The sequence below is a fragment of the Eublepharis macularius genome, chromosome 4, assembly GCF_028583425.1.
Source record: "Eublepharis macularius isolate TG4126 chromosome 4, MPM_Emac_v1.0, whole genome shotgun sequence".
Lineage (NCBI taxonomy): Eukaryota > Metazoa > Chordata > Lepidosauria > Squamata > Eublepharidae > Eublepharis > Eublepharis macularius.
The window spans coordinates 108,826,423-108,842,053 of NC_072793.1; the positions used below are offsets into that span (position 1 = coordinate 108,826,423).

General features: G+C 45.1%; 1 protein-coding gene across 2 annotated transcripts in view; it reads left to right on the forward strand.

Annotated features, from left to right (window-relative positions):
* Positions 1-13,475: 13,475 nt before the first annotated feature.
* The window catches only part of SYN2 (synapsin II), a 341,584-nt gene continuing 339,428 nt past the window's right edge, over positions 13,476-15,631 (forward strand). Inside the window, exon 1 of one of the 2 annotated variants that reach the window (XM_054976925.1) lies at positions 13,476-13,849. In XM_054976925.1, coding sequence (XP_054832900.1) covers positions 13,476-13,849 — 374 coding nt within the window. The remainder of the gene's footprint in view (positions 13,850-15,631) is intronic. The other variant, XM_054976926.1, reaches the window with a different exon arrangement.

Sequence of the window (15,631 nt, forward strand, 5' to 3'; positions counted from 1 at the left end):
GGAAGTCCTGCATAGAGTGAACTACGGTAATCTAATCGAGAGATGACCTTTGCATGGATCACTGTGGTTACGTCATGGGAAGACAGGTAAGATGCAAGCCTCCTGGCCTGCCAAAGGTGAAAAAATGCAGACTGGGCAAGTGCCACAACCTAGTCCTCCATTGATAGGGAAGAGTCCAGTGTCACTCTGAGACTTCTGATCGATGGGAATGGCACAAGTAGTGCCCCATCAAAGGCTGGGAATCAGATCCCCAAATCCAGCAACCCACAGCCCAAGTACAGGACCTCCATCTTCACCAGATTCAATTTCAGCTGGCTCTGCTTCACCCATCCAGACACAGCCTCTAAAACTCTCTCTGGGGCATCCAGGGCCAAGCCAGGCCAGCCAGCCCTCAGCAGATGCAACTGGGTGTCATCTGCATATGGTGACAACGCAGTCCAAAACTCCATATCAACGGGTCAAGGGGGCGTATATAAAGATTGAACAGCAGGGGAGAGAGTATCACCTGTTGTGGGATGCCACACACTAGTGGTTGGTGTGCAGATATCCTCTCCCTAAATGCTACCCTCAGTTCCCGACCATGAAGAAAGAGACAAGCCACTGCAAGGCAGTCCTCAAATTCCCACATCGGCGAGGTGGTGGGCCAGCAGGTCATAACTGACCATGTTGAAAGCTGCTGAAAGATCTAATAGAACCAGCAGCACCAACCCACCCTGATCCAGGTACCTACAAAGTTTGTCTGTGAGGGCGACCAACACTGTCTCCATCCCGTGGCTTGGGTGGAAGCCAGACTGGAATGGGCCCAGGATGGAGGAGTCCTTCAGGAAAGTCTGCAGCTGCTCTGCCATTGTCTGCTCAATCACCTTGCCCAGAAACAGGAGGTTTGAGACTAGCTGGTAACTGGACAGATCAGTGGGGTCCAAAGATGTTTTTTTCAAGAGAGGTTTCACCACAGCTTCCTTAAGTGTCCTGGAAAAAAACCCGGAGCTCAAAGATAAGTTAATAATGACTCTTCTGTGCTGTCCTTTACCAGCCACAAAGGGCAGGGGTCCAGGGAGCACGTGGTGGGCCTCACCAGCTGCAGGATCCTATCAACCTCCTTCTGGGAAACCAAACTGAAGTGATCCAGAAATGGACCAGAAGACGGCCAAGGGGCCTCCAGTTCCCTTACTGTATCTACTGTCACCGGCAGGTCATGATGGAGGGACAAGATTTTATCTGCAAATAGCTCCCAAAAGCCTCACAGCTAATAGCCAAATTTCTAATTTGGTGGTCTCCTTGAGAAAGGGAGACCAAGGACAGAACTACCTGGAACAGTTTTGCTAGGTGTGAGCTTGCAGACACTATGGAGGTAGCGTAGAAATCCTTCTTCACCACCTTCACAGCCACCTCATAGGCTTTCATAAATGCTCTATAAGATGATTTCTCCTCTTCGTCCCGACTCCACTGCCACACTCACTCTAGCTGTCTCAGCTCCCGCTTCATCTGACGTGGCTCCTCTGTATACCAGGGGGCCAGTCTAGTACAGGAGCAGAAAGGGCAACAGGGGGCAATAATGTCAATGGCTTCAGAGAGAAGGTCATGCCAGTCCCTCACCAGCTCATCCAATGATCCACCAGGGAGCATAGGATCCTGGAGAACATTCTGGAAACCAATTGGATCCATTAGTCTCTGTGGGCAAACATAAATTAGCTCACTGCCTATGCAAGAGAGGGCTGGTGCTCCCAGATGAGCCTTCAGGACAAAGTGGTCCAACCATGGCACTGCTTCAGCAGCATCAAGGTCTACCTGAATCCTCATCCCAAAGATCAGATCTAGCATGTGCCCACTTGATGTGTGGGAGCTGAAACAAACTGGGAGAGTCCCAGTGCTACTATGGAGGACACCAGGTCCAAAGCCAGTGAGGAGGTGGCATCATTGATGTGCTGTCAGAACTAACAGCCTAGGGTGTTCCAAGGCCCACTCCACCACCACCACCTCCGACAGGCTCGACAGGGTAGCTGCTGGTGCACTAGGTGGTTGGTACAACAAACAGATAACCAAACTTTCCTCAGTGTCCCACGTCAGGCTCACACAATTAATGCCAGAGATCTTTGGTGCAGGGAGTGGCCTGAAGGAGAAAGACTCTTGAATTAGTATTGCCACCCCCTCCCCCACCATCCATTCGGGACTGTTGAAGGACCGAGAACCCTGGCGGGGGGGGGGGGGTGTCAGTTTTTTCAAGGCAACTGTTTTGCCATCCCTCACTCAGGTCTCGGTCACACATACCAGGTCCACATTATTTGCTTGCAGTGTTTTGGTCTTGTTATTAATGGACCTGGCATTACACAAAAGCAGTGCCAGAGGGAGGTACTTCATCCTCCTAGCCCATCAACTGACATGCCTCAGGATGAGATGCAGGTTGGAAGGATACCAAGCCCTACCACATCTCCATGGCCTTCCTTTCCAACCCTGTGTCCCACTGCCATACCTCCCTTGACCCCAGAGCACAGGGATCCCTTGCCCCACCCCAATCTCCACTGTCATATCTGTTGCCCTCCACGTTCTCCACCCCCTAACCTAAAGCACGGCAATATCAGTAATCTAACTGCCCTCACTCTAAAACCACAACCATGGGCTTTAGAGTACTCTCCATACCCTTCCCCCCATCTCAATTTTCAAGGGTAAATACCAACAGAATCCTAACTAATTACAGCATAATACATATACAATCAGATTCGCAACTGCAATTGATAGTAACACTACTGGCTAAGAAGTGATCTAATACAGCCAGCCAGTAGTGATTAACACACAGTAAAACATTAATTCTGGGGGAAGAGAATACCATTTTAACCCATTCATTATACCCTAATGACAAATTTCCAATAGCCTCGTGGGAGTTCTCAGCTACAGCTCCGATGATCCTGGGTCCATGCAAAAATGCTCCACTTTCCAGAGGGGGGGGGAGTTGGCAGTAGGAACTAGAGACACCATGGCCAGGTTCCAGTGATGCTGGCTCTCAAAGTAAATTGCTTTGCCCTTGCATTCAGAATTTTAAGAACATTTTCCTGGGAGTAATCCCCATTAAATTGGCTGAGTAGGATTCTGAGTAAACCTGCTTAGGATGCCATTGTTAAACACTAGGCCTTCAGTAGCACAACATCAGTCATACAACTGATTTCTTTTAACATTTCTATTTTAAAAATTCCTGAATAAGTAAATGTAAATGCTTTGCCAGCTTGATGGGAGAGAGATAGAGCAGAGGAAGAAGACACCGAGACTGTGTTGGAGGTAAAAGGCCACAACTTTATTGCTTACAGCTTAACAGAGCCTTAGTGCTGCATGGGGCATGGATCCCCAGATTGGCTCACCCAAATGCCAGCCAGTGACCCCTCACACTCTCAGGACACCAGCTGAGGGGGAGGGCCACTGTGAGATGACAGTAAGCAGGAATGCACCTGGACATACACCTCTGCGTGGTTCCCTAGTCACCAAGAAGTGAGCATGCTCCAACAGTTCCCAAGCTGGGCTTGTCATGGCCCTGCCCACTCTCAAGATCCCATAAGGGGATCCTCTGCTCTGGGGAAACAGAGCACTTCGACTGTGTTAACCTCAAATGGATCTGTGCCCAATGCCAAAATGCCCAAAGTTGTGACAGACAAAGCAAAATCATGAAACCAACAGGAGCCACTCAAGGATACAGAAACCCCAAAACATTGAGAAAGAGGGAGAGCTGGATGGGATCGCTGGCTCATGGCGAATATATGAGGAGGCCTGGGTGGCTGTGTACAAGGCAAGCACAGGGCCTTCCCTTTTGCCCAGTCAGCCACCCTGATTGGCTGGCTGGGCTCCTGCTCCTTGATAGGCTCCCTGTGCGTTCATGTGGGGCAGAAGGAGCCACCCAGGCTAAGCCATGGCTGAAGGCCTTTGCAGCTCACTCTCACCCCACATCCCCATGAACCAGCCAGTTAGTAAGTCGGCTAGCTGTAGCTTCTTTGTAATGAAAAGAAAAACCTGAGTATCAATAAATAATTACATTCTATTGTTCAGCTATTATTGGCCTTGCAACTGTACTATGTCTAATTTGAATTTCACAATACATAACATCCAAGATTATTTTGTGCAAATTAAAACAATAATTAATTACAATGTGTGCTCACGTAATTTTGTTGTCAAACGGTTATTATGAAGCCATTACTTTATATAACAAGTTTTTTCAGAGAATAAAATTGACAATTTATATCTTATGTTGGTGATCCCACTTGGTGCATTTTTTAATAGTGCAATTTGTAGTTTTTCATGAGAAAAGCTCTAGAAGTTCTCTGTCTCCTGAACATCCTCATCTTAGTAGATCAGGGTAAATTTATATCATTCTTTCTAATTGCATGGAGATTAGAAAATTATTCCGAGGCCCTTATTTGTAGTTTAAAATATGCAGCTTTATATTCCCAAATTTCTAAATCAGAATCTGTTTTCCTTTGTGTTTGCTTCAGCTATATAATATGCCATTCCCTGTTCAATCATGTATTTCTCTCATTCAAACTGCATATTTAAATTTGTGTGTTGGGTATGTGATAGCAGTGCAACATAAAACACTGTTTTATTCTGGCAGCATATGGCTGCTATTTCTGCCTCATGGATTTTTCTTGAGCCATGTAAATATTTTGCTAAACAATAATTCAAGGTATATAAGTGGGTAATATCTCATACTTGTGCTCAAGTGTGCAAAAGTCCAACATCATTTTAGCTTTAGTGAATTGATTCACTAACCGCTTACATTTGGATAATCTATGCATGGATTGCCACTATTGTAAATTACCCAACAAGCTCTTGAATTAATGTATATACGTATGTACATGATTACTTATTTACTTACTTGCTTCATTTATACCACACCTTTCTCCACAATGAGGATCCAAGGTGGCTTACATCATTCTCCCCTCCTCCATTTATCCTCACAAGGCTGTTGGTTAGGCTGAGAGTGTGTGACTGGCCCAAGGTCACCCAGTGAGCTTCCGTGGCAGAGTGGGGTTTGAACCTGGGTCTCCCAGATCCTAGTCAATCACTCTTACCACTCTTTTTGAATTGACTTTGCTTTTTATTGATCTAAAGTTGATATGCTTTTTCAATATAAACAATTAGCTTTGTCATCTCTACAGTTTTTAATTCAATACTTACTTATGAAGCCAATGCCTCATGCTGTATTTGTTAAAGCAATGGTTCATGGAAGCAGGACAATATGACAGGTATTCATGTATTTAGCTATTCTCTTAGGCTTCCTGCTGGGAACAGTTTTATTGCTTGGAAGTACTGACTAAGTTTTATGTTACAATAACTAGATAATAATTCATCCTATTGATTCACTACCACTTCCTAGCTGTTAGGATAATTTTCCATATACGACCCACCTATTTCCATGCTACTAGGGGCAGGTCAAAGAAACTGCATGCCAAGGATAAGAGTTATATTCTCTTTTATAAGAAGGTCTATTGTTATAAAAAAAGAGAGAGAGAGAGAGAAAATAAAAGTGGAAACTCTACATAGATGTTTCCGTTAAACACCCAGCAGGTACTGATAGCAGGTTCACAGATGAAGTCAAATTAATAAAAGGCTTACTTTATAGGTATTCAAAGTCTTAGGGTCCACCATTCTATGCTTTGGATAAAGGTATATGGCAAAGGAAAGATGTCACAGTTTGCCAGATGTTAGTGCACCACCAGTACTGTTAGCAGCCTTACTGCACCTTAAGATGTGGGCACACAAAGTATTTGCTTAATTTTAAAGGTGAAAAAACCTGACTATGGCTGTGATAGCCCACTGTATTTTATCCGATTAAGCGGAACATTCTCAGCACTTTTGTTTTGAAAAGCAGTGAAAAGGCAATTTTATTTTTTTTATGTGGCACCATGGACAGCACCCCTCTCTGTCTCTATAAAGTTGAATTTATTTAGCTTTCTGGATGAATCTATTCATTTACACTTTAGGTCTTACTAGAGTGATACTCTGAAATACAAACTATTATTGTTATTCTATTTTAACAACAAATGTTAAATAATTTTAACAGCAATAAACACTAAATTACAAAACGTATTTTCTGAAATACCTGAGATTTTCAGTGACTGGTAAAGAATGCTTGTCTTTTTCTGAACTGGCAAAGTATTTCCATTGTTCTAATTTCATACAACCCTTTTGATCTATGAACTTTGCTAAAATCAACTAAGAAATCCTTACTGGAATTTGATTTATAGCATCAGCTATATAAAAAGAGAATATAAAAGATTGATTTTTAAGTGTAGAAATGTTTTAAGGAAATTAGAAGTTGTCTTCACATACAAATATTCTGATAAAGTGTTGAGAAATTGTTAATATATTTAATTAGTTTAACCTAAGCAAAGCTAGACAGCAAAATCTGGATAAATGCTTTGTCAGGGTGTGAAATGGATGCCTTGTTTGAGCAGCTATAATTTGAATAATGCATATTCCTTATCAAAGTAGTTTTCATTTTTCAAGAGAGGAATTTTCACTTTCTTAAATATAAGACTACTCACAGTCGGTCAATTATAATGAAGAAATCTAATATCATGATACCAGGAGTGGCGCTAGGGTTACTGGTGCCCACGGCCGGCTGGCTGGGGGTGCGCACGCGCACGCACACACACACACACACACACACACCAGCTTGCGTGATGACATCATGTGTGATGTCATCACGGGCGTGTGCAGGAGCCGGCCTGATTGCTGTGGTGGGCGGCTGGTATGGCATGCGGGTGGCTTCCTAGCTCTCCCGCTCGGTTGCTCTGCGCCACCCCAGACGCCTGCCAGTGGCTGCTGCGCCCAGCCAGGGGCGTGTGCTGGCAGTGGCAGCGGCAACGCGGGGCGGGAGGGCTGGGAGGCTGCAGCTCCATGGTGCACACTCCTGCCCCCATTGCCTCCTCCGGCGCCCCCTCCGGCGCCCTGCACCCTGAGGCAACCGCCTACCTGGCCTCAATGGGCACACTGGCCCTGCATGATACTACACAGCTTTGACTAGAAACCTTTCACAGCAGATATGCATTCAGATAAAACAGAGAATACATTTAAAAGCATACTCAAAAAGGTGGCTTAAAATACATTCCACACCAGTATAATGGACAATGGAAGCACCCCTTGGTTCATGCTCTCTCTTTCTCTTTGAAACATCAGGCGCTGGCTTAGAGCCCAGATACTGTTGTCAGTGACAGTTACTCATCAGGTACACTAAGCTAATAATAAAAAGATACTTTTATCTCACTTTTTAGCCAAAAAATGACCTCCAAACATGTCACTAGAATCAAAATCTAAAGCTAATGGACATAAAAATTTAATACCAATTGAAATTCAGAATAGCAATTCTTAGCTGATCTAGATTCAATCACAGTGCAGTGGCACCTGATACTTCCTGCTCTCCTTCTAGGGACCTTATTGATGGCATTTGGAAGCTGAAGGCAAGGACCCTCAGGTGGAGCTGGGTTCAGGTGTGATGGAAAGGTGCCTACCATTCCTTTAATAGCCCCATTGAGTAAGTTAATCTGCACACATATTTCTCATCAATCAGTAACTTAGTAGACAGTGGACTCAAATCCCGCGAATTAGTAGGCAGTGCTTCTATGTGGACTTACGTCTTGTTTCCTTTTCAATCAGTTTATGTGGTCTAGAGCTGCTAGTTCCCCAGATGCTACAAGTATTACGAAATTCCTGATCCAGGAAAAAAACACAAAAATACATGTTTTCAGGGTTACTATTTGATACTCAGAATGGGTTGCTTGGGACTCATTAACAACCTGCCCCCCATCCATGTTTTTTCCCAAGTTCCAGTGATTACCAGCTCATGTTATCTTTGATTCTACTGATTTCCTGGACAATGGCATTTCCCCCTTCCAATCAGATCCTTGCAAAGGAGGAGCACAGATTACTCTCGTCTCCCTCTTGTGGTATGGAAAGAGAGTCCCCCCCCTCTGAATATAGAAACCCTGGCTGGTGGACAAGACAAAAGAAGCTCCATTGCAATTTTGGTAACATTTGGTTGGGAAACAATGATATAAGCCCTTCCCCTGATATGACTGATATGAGAGGTTCTGATATTAGAGGTTCTGCAAAGGAAACCTCCCTCGCTTTCTGAAAGAAAACAAAAGAACACAAAAAAGAAGGATGACAAATGCAGTTTTGGGTAGAAAGGTAAAAAAATATTGTCAGTCAATTATTGTAGAAGTAGGGAAATGAAATGAATGCGACATGGAGTTTTTTTTATGCAATTGGCCAGCTGAAGGTATCTTGCTGGCTTCTGCTTGACATCCATTTTAAAAATCAGCAAAGAGAACTTAGTGGAGCGCAACCTAATTTGTGGTCTCTAAAATCAATCCGTTTTGTCCATTTTGCTTGAAACTTGGGGGTTTAGTTGTGTGCCTAGTTTGACCAATGACCAGGCTTCACTACAGAAGCCCAGATAGAATCAGTTGGATATCAGTTGGCTTTGTAGATGGACCTCCAAACCATCTTCCATACCAACATGTACATACTGGAATCCTCTTTCAGGATCAAGTAAAATATGATATGCTTTCTTCTCTCCCTTTCTATTTCCAGTTGCCCCATCTTTCGGATTCCTCCTCTGCTCTCCCCCTTTCTATATAAACCCATAAAGATAACCCTTTTTACTACATGTACTGTTGTATGTTTTTCCACCATCTTTGACATAAAAATCTTCTTATGACTGGATTGGATTCTACAGATGATCAAGCTACCCAAGGATGCAAGTACTCCCCTTGGAGGAGTTTAGTTGTCTGCATGAACTCTATCTTTATAGGAAGCACAGTAGAGAATGCTGATTAGTGACCACTACCTGTTTCACAATTCACCCTGTGTGGCAGATGTAATTACATTCAGAGCAGGTTGTTCGTAGCTTTTGGCTGCTGTTGCATCACAATCAAACTGAGTGATTGAGAACAATTGCTGATATGCTCTTTAAGAAGAAATAGTTTTTACAATTCACATCAAAAGCAGTAGATTGCTTGCAGTTTGGGAAATATTTTTGGTCCATGGACTTTACAACACTTGCAACACTTTTGGATCTAAAAATTGAATGTTTGATTCTTTGATTCCGGGAAACTTGTGAAAATATAAGAACCACTTCTACTATGAACATTAACCACCTAATCTTCTATTTAAATATCCAGTTTTTAGAAGCTAGTCTCATGGCTTTCAATGGCAAATTGCTTGATCTTCTTGGCTAGCTCTGTCACACTGGGTGGTAACTATATCTGGCTTTCTTCTCTCCCTCTCCACTTCATATTTGTCTGCAAACGATGCCTTTAGGTTTGCCTCACAGTATTATTCCTCTGCACTGACAATTTCTCAGGTCTGGCCAAAGAGGTATATGAAAATAAGGTCCTGGGATTCTTAGCTATGAATCTTTCTGAAATGGCATGTAAGAATATTGGTCAGTGCAGCCTAGTACAGCCAGTCTGCCATCCAGAATTTATTTATCTTTTGGAGACAGGTTTCCTAAACATAGCTAAGGTCCATTAGTGCATCTTAGTAATATAGAGTTGGACTGAAATATATATATTTTAGATAGTCATAAACCATGAGCAAATCATGGTTTTTAAAATCTGATTTCCATTTTCACATGGTAATAATATTGTGAGGCAAAATAAATATTAGTAACACTTGTATAGTGAGATGGAAATCTACCACATCGTGTAGAAGTATTTAAGTTTCCAAGTATTTGTTTTGGCATGACAATGCCCATTTTCATCATGCACAATATATATTATCTGCTAAGTTTTGGGTTGGATTCCCAACAAGACACTACTGTATTTTATCTTTTGTTATAGATTGGATTCAGACTAAGGTCCTTTTCGAACTGGGACTTTAAAGTGTTTCAGTATCAGTTCTGCTTCCCATGTTTGCAGGGATTCCACATTTGCAAGGTAGCCATGGGACACAGAACTGATTTTTGTCCACGGTATCCCTGATTCCCTCCCCCCCTGCAGACATACCATGATTTTATTTTGAAGCCGCTGCCAAGTTGTGTCCGGCCTGATTAATGTCAGTGCATACTCTATTCTCCCCTTCTGCTTCTCTTCTCCCCTCTCTCCTTTTCCCTGGGAGATGATTGGTCTCTGCAGAATTAACCACTCCCACCCTCCTCAGCTCTCTGAACTCCCTTTACACCATTTTTTCCCAGTAAAGTGAGGTAAGGGTCATAAGGCTGCTTCCCTTGGGTATGCACTCACTCTCTTTATTTTCCAAAGACAGGAAGAAGTCCTAATGTTGGTGCTCTTCCCCTGCTGGCTTTAAAAGCCAGGAAAGGGTTAAATGGCTGCTTTCCCCTCCCTCCAGATGTCTTCTGTTAATGCCAACCCCTCCCCCAAGCATTTTGCACAGCCCTTAGCTAAACAAAGTGGCAGGGAAGCTGCCCAGAGGGAATGAAGCAGCAGCATTTTAACCCTTTCTGGCTTAAAAAAATAAATGAGAGTGGAACAAGCATGAAAAGTACGTTTCCCCACAGAACCCTGCCACCAATTTCCTCTCCAGTGGGCACAGGACAGCCCAATCAGCAAATACAGAGGGGGGGGATGGGTTCCAACATTGCAATGTTACCACGCCTGCTCAAAGTTTTTTTTTAAAAAGTGTGACATGAATTGCAAAGCCCTGAAAGCCTGAGACTGCACCAAGGCTTCAAAGTCCATCTAAAACGAAAAACAAGACGGCAAATCAAAATTGCCTCGGACAGTGTGGAACATGAGCGTGCCACGGCCAAAGCCATTGCGATTGTGGCAAATGCTCTAAACCATAAGTGCGAAAAGGGCCTAAATTTTATGCTTACAGAAGGCACTTCTGTCAGTAGAACAGTTCTCCCCCCTCCCTCCAACCCACTGATCTCCCTGAAATGTTGCTCCTGGGGGACAGGTGACACAAAGGAACTGCTTGAAGGGTCAATGGGGGAGGTTTGCAGTAGGAAGGGGGAACCGGCAGAAATTACCCACCCCTTAAATTAGCAGAACATTTAGTCTGGATGTTTTTCATTCTGTTAATGAGATGTGTTTTTTTTTTTAATCTGGGAGACCAAGGTTCAAATCCCCACGCTGGCATCGCAGCTTGCTAAATGACCTTGGACCAATCATATATGTCTCTGGGTTGTTGAGAGGATAAAGAAGAGAAGAATGGTTGTAAGCCACTTTGGGTCCACAATGAGGTTAAAGTTGGCTTGTTTTGATGGCGTGTTTGCTATTGTGTTTTTTAATTGTAAGCACCTGAAGAGATGGCATAGAAGTATTCTAAATAAATAATAAATAAATAACGGAGCTCCTGTACTTGAGCCATGGGGGATTAGGTTTGGGACTCCGGCTCCTGACCCTCAATGGGGCACCGTTAGTGCCAGTTCCGAGGATTAAGAGCCTGGGGGTGATCCTGGGTGCCTCCCTGAAAATGGAGGCACAGGTCACAGTGGTTGTCAGGTCCTCTTTTTTCCATCTGCAGCAGACCAGGCGACTTGTCCGTTACCTGTCAACCCGTGACTTAACTACAGTGATCCAAGCAACAGTCACCTCTAGGCTAGATTACTGTAACTCACTCTACATGGGGCTGTCCTTGGGCCTGACCCAGAGATTACAGCTGGTACAAAATGCAGTGGTGCGTTATTACGAGAGTGCCATCGCATATAACACCGTTCTTACGCGAGCTGCATTGGTTGACAGTGGAGTACCGGATCAGATTCAAGGTTCTGGTATTGACCTATAAGGCCCTGTGCGGACTGGGAGCAGTATATCTATGGGACCGTCTCTCCCCATATATTCCCCGGAGGACACTCTGATCAGGGGACAAACAGCTGTTGGTGGTCCCTGGCCCCAAGGAGGCCCGCCTAGCCTCGACTGGAGCCAGGGCCTTTTCGGTCCTGGCTCCCACCTGGTGGAACACTGCTGAAATTAGGGCCCGACAGGACCTACTATCTTTTTGCTGGGCCTGCAAGACAGAGTTGTTTCGCCAGGCATATGGCTGAGGCTGGGCCTCTGCTGGCCTCAAAAAAGGGGTGAATAAAATCTTAACCCTCTCTGTGAAGGCTGTCCACCATCCTGTTTTAAATGTGTGTTTTTTAATGTACATGAATTTTTAAATTGTATTTTTAATACGTTAATATCTGCTCTGAGCCCGCTTGCGAGGAGGGTGGAATAGAAATCTGAAATAAATAAATAAATAATAAAATAACAATGGGATATAAATGAAGTAAAAAAACCCCTTTGAATAAATTTAACAATGAAACAATATAAAATGTTTTAAATAAATATCATGGTTGCCATTCTCCCCAGAATGTTCTCTTTTTGAGGACCTTTAAAAATGGGTAATTGCTATAGTGTTATATCAGTATAGCAATTCCTGATTTTTTTAAACTGCCTCAAAAATTCCTGCAATGGTGTTGAGGGGAAAATGGCAGCTGAAATGGGCTGATAGCAGGAAAATGGTGCTGATCAGAACGGAACCTTTGAAAATGTCCATCTTCCCATCCATGCTTGGTCTGTGCCCTTCCAAAAAAGACTAGTGCGATGCGGGTTTGGAAAAAAGTGTACTGAAGACGGAGAATGGAAAATGAGAGCAAGATAATTGTGTGGATTCCCCCTCTCCCTCCCACACCAAGAGCGCTTCAGCTTGTAAGCCAATGCAGACGGAAACTTCTCCCAAATTCGCCAAATGGGGCCTTCTTCCTGACCTCGAAACTTGACACATGGTGCACGGTTGTGAAGTATAACTCCCCCTCCCCCCCCCGCCCCGTGTGCAATATACAAAAATATAATTACATGACAGGCCAGTACCATCTCATTTGAATCAGCCCTCAAGATGACTTTGCCACAGCAACGTGAGAAAGGCCACGCTGCCTCCCAGCAACACTTCTTTTTTGACTGGACTACTGACCAACGTTTTCAGGCTGGGCGGTTTTCACCTGCCCGGGGAGCTCTCCCGAGGAAGCAGGCGCCGGCGAAGGGAAAACACAGGCGGGAGGGGCTGTTTTCGGGAGGGATTTTCTTCTGGGCGGGGGCAGGGAGAGGAGGAGGGCAGAGCGAGCGAAGGATTTCCCTCCGAAACGGGAGAGAGCCACAGCAAGCGGCGCCGTCGCCTTCTCGGAGGGTCGCCTTCTGCGCTCCCTTCGCCCGAATGAAGCGGGAAGTCGCTCGGCGCCGCCTCTCCATATTCATAGGCAAGCAGCAGGCTTGGGCGGCTGCCACCTAGAGACGGGAGGGCGGGACGAGACGAGACGAGCGGAGCAAGTGTGGAAGCGGCGGCGGCGGCGGCAACAGCAGCAGCTGCCGAGGGCTCCGGCGCTCTAGCTTGGTCCAGGCAGGCGCTCCAGCCCTTCCTTCTCCGCGGCTGCATCCGCGCGAAGGCGAGCTTGCAGAGCGCAGCGCCCGCCCGGGCAGGAGCCGAGCAGCCCCTTGCTAGCTTGCTTCTCGTCCCTGGCCAGCTCTCCTCCCTCCCGTGGCGGCCAGATGATGAACTTTCTGCGGCGCAGGCTCTCGGACAGCAGCTTCATTGCCAACCTGCCCAATGGCTACATGACCGACCTGCAGCGGCCGGAGCCCCAGCAGCCGCCGCCGCCTTCCGCCGCGTCCTCCTCGGCGGTTCCATCCTCGGCTTCCCCGGCCTCGGAGCGCAAGCAGCCGCAGCCGGCGGCGCCACCCCAGCAGCCGCAGCCGCCGCCTCAGCCGCAGCAGTCGGTGGGCAGCAGCTTCTTCAGCTCCCTCTCCAACGCCGTGAAGCAGACGGCAGCCTCGGCGGGCTTAGTGGACGCGGCGGCGTCCTCCTCGGCGGCAGCCAAAAAGTTCAAGCTGCTGTTGGTCATCGACGAGCCTCACACGGACTGGTAGGTGCCTGTGCCCCCCGCCCTTTACGCCAGCCTGCCCACAGCTGTGCCAACCAAGGCTCCCCCTCCTGCCTTCCCCGTTCGCAGAGGGCGAGCGAAGGCAGCGTGGGGTGCCCCTAGGAGTGAGGGCCGTGCCGGGAGAAAGGATGGAATGCCCACAGTCTCGAAAGGGCGTCGGCGCAGGGCTTGCAGTTAGCGCCCAAGGGCAGGGCCAGGCAGAAGGGGTACGTCTCCGGTAACTGCGCTGCCCAGGAAGACTGGCCCCAGGCAGGAAGAAGGGGCTGCTGAAGCTCTGGAAGGGTACAGGGGCCTCTCTCCCAACTTCCTTTGCGTGTAGGACATGAGTAAACTTGGGGGGGGGGGAATCCAGCCTGCACATTGTCACGTGGCAATATTGCATGTGAGTGTTTGGTTAGGAGTACGTGCCTTGGCAGGTCACGGCCAATTGCAGCTTCCCAGCAAGTGTACACTTGGGGGATGATAGATAGATAGACAGGTAGATAGGTAGACAGATAGATAGATAGATCATATATGATGATCAATGAACAGGTTTCATGCTTTTTTCTGTATGCTATTTAGCATGTAGAAAGATGGGTGTCAAACTTATATTTGATTGCCAAATGTTAGTGTAATGTTAGTGTAATGGATGACATGACATTATATGTTTGGCCCAATTATTTATTTTATTATTATTTACACTGTGCCTATGAGCATGATGCCATCTCTGTTGTAAAAATGTAACATAACAAAGCAGCTCATCATTCAAATAAAATTGTACTTACCATATATGATCTGAGTAGGTGAGGGTAACTTCAGAAATATGGAGAATTTTAGTTGATTTAATACTTTTCATAATGGTGGCTCCAGGAAACCTGTAAATCATGTGATACTGGCTGTATATTGACAGCCAGATTTCTTGTGGGAAGGTATACACTGATTTTATTTTAAATCTTTTATGCATATAATTGTGAATGGAAGAAGGTGGATTATTACAACACCAAAAAATCCTTTGTGATAACAGAAAGTCTCAGTTATTTAATTTATGAGCTAAACTGCCTCTTCTACTTCTGTTAAAAATGTTGACATGGGAAAGAACAGTGAATGGGCTGGTAACACTGGATGCTGCAGCAGTACTGAGGCTAAGCAAGAAGAGACTTAATAAGGAATCCAAATGAGAGACAACTGGAAACTCCATGCAGGATATACATGTAATAAATAATAAAGAAATAAAATATTGACATAATGCCAGCTATATTGCAACACTAAAGGGATTCCCTTGGTGCAACGTTTTAAACCTTATAGTCTTCTTGCGTACACATCAGCCATGTTTATGTGTGGTATGCACACAAATTAAAGATGCTAAAAGATGTGACAGTTCTAAGTATAAAATTCACCGAAGTCCTGCTACTTCTTTTTCCGTCTAAAAATCTATTGTACTATTGAAAAAAAACAATTAGTGACTTGTATCTCATTTTATTTCCTTGGTTTTCTGTACGTGTAATCGTTAGCCTCCGACAAATAACTATCAACAAAAATTCACAGCAGGCAATCTCATTGTAAAAACATAACTCAGAATGATAAATGTGAATCTAAAAGGAAATGTTTGTAGTACAAGATACGGTGGTGATAGCCACTAGCGTAATAGTTTTTAAAAGATTTAGGCAAATTCAAGAGGTATAGGTCTATCAATGGCTATTACCTATGCAAATCTGCAGAGTTGCACAAGGAGAAACATGTAAGAAATTCTTCTGTTCCATGATTCTCTAAGCTTTTATGAACCTC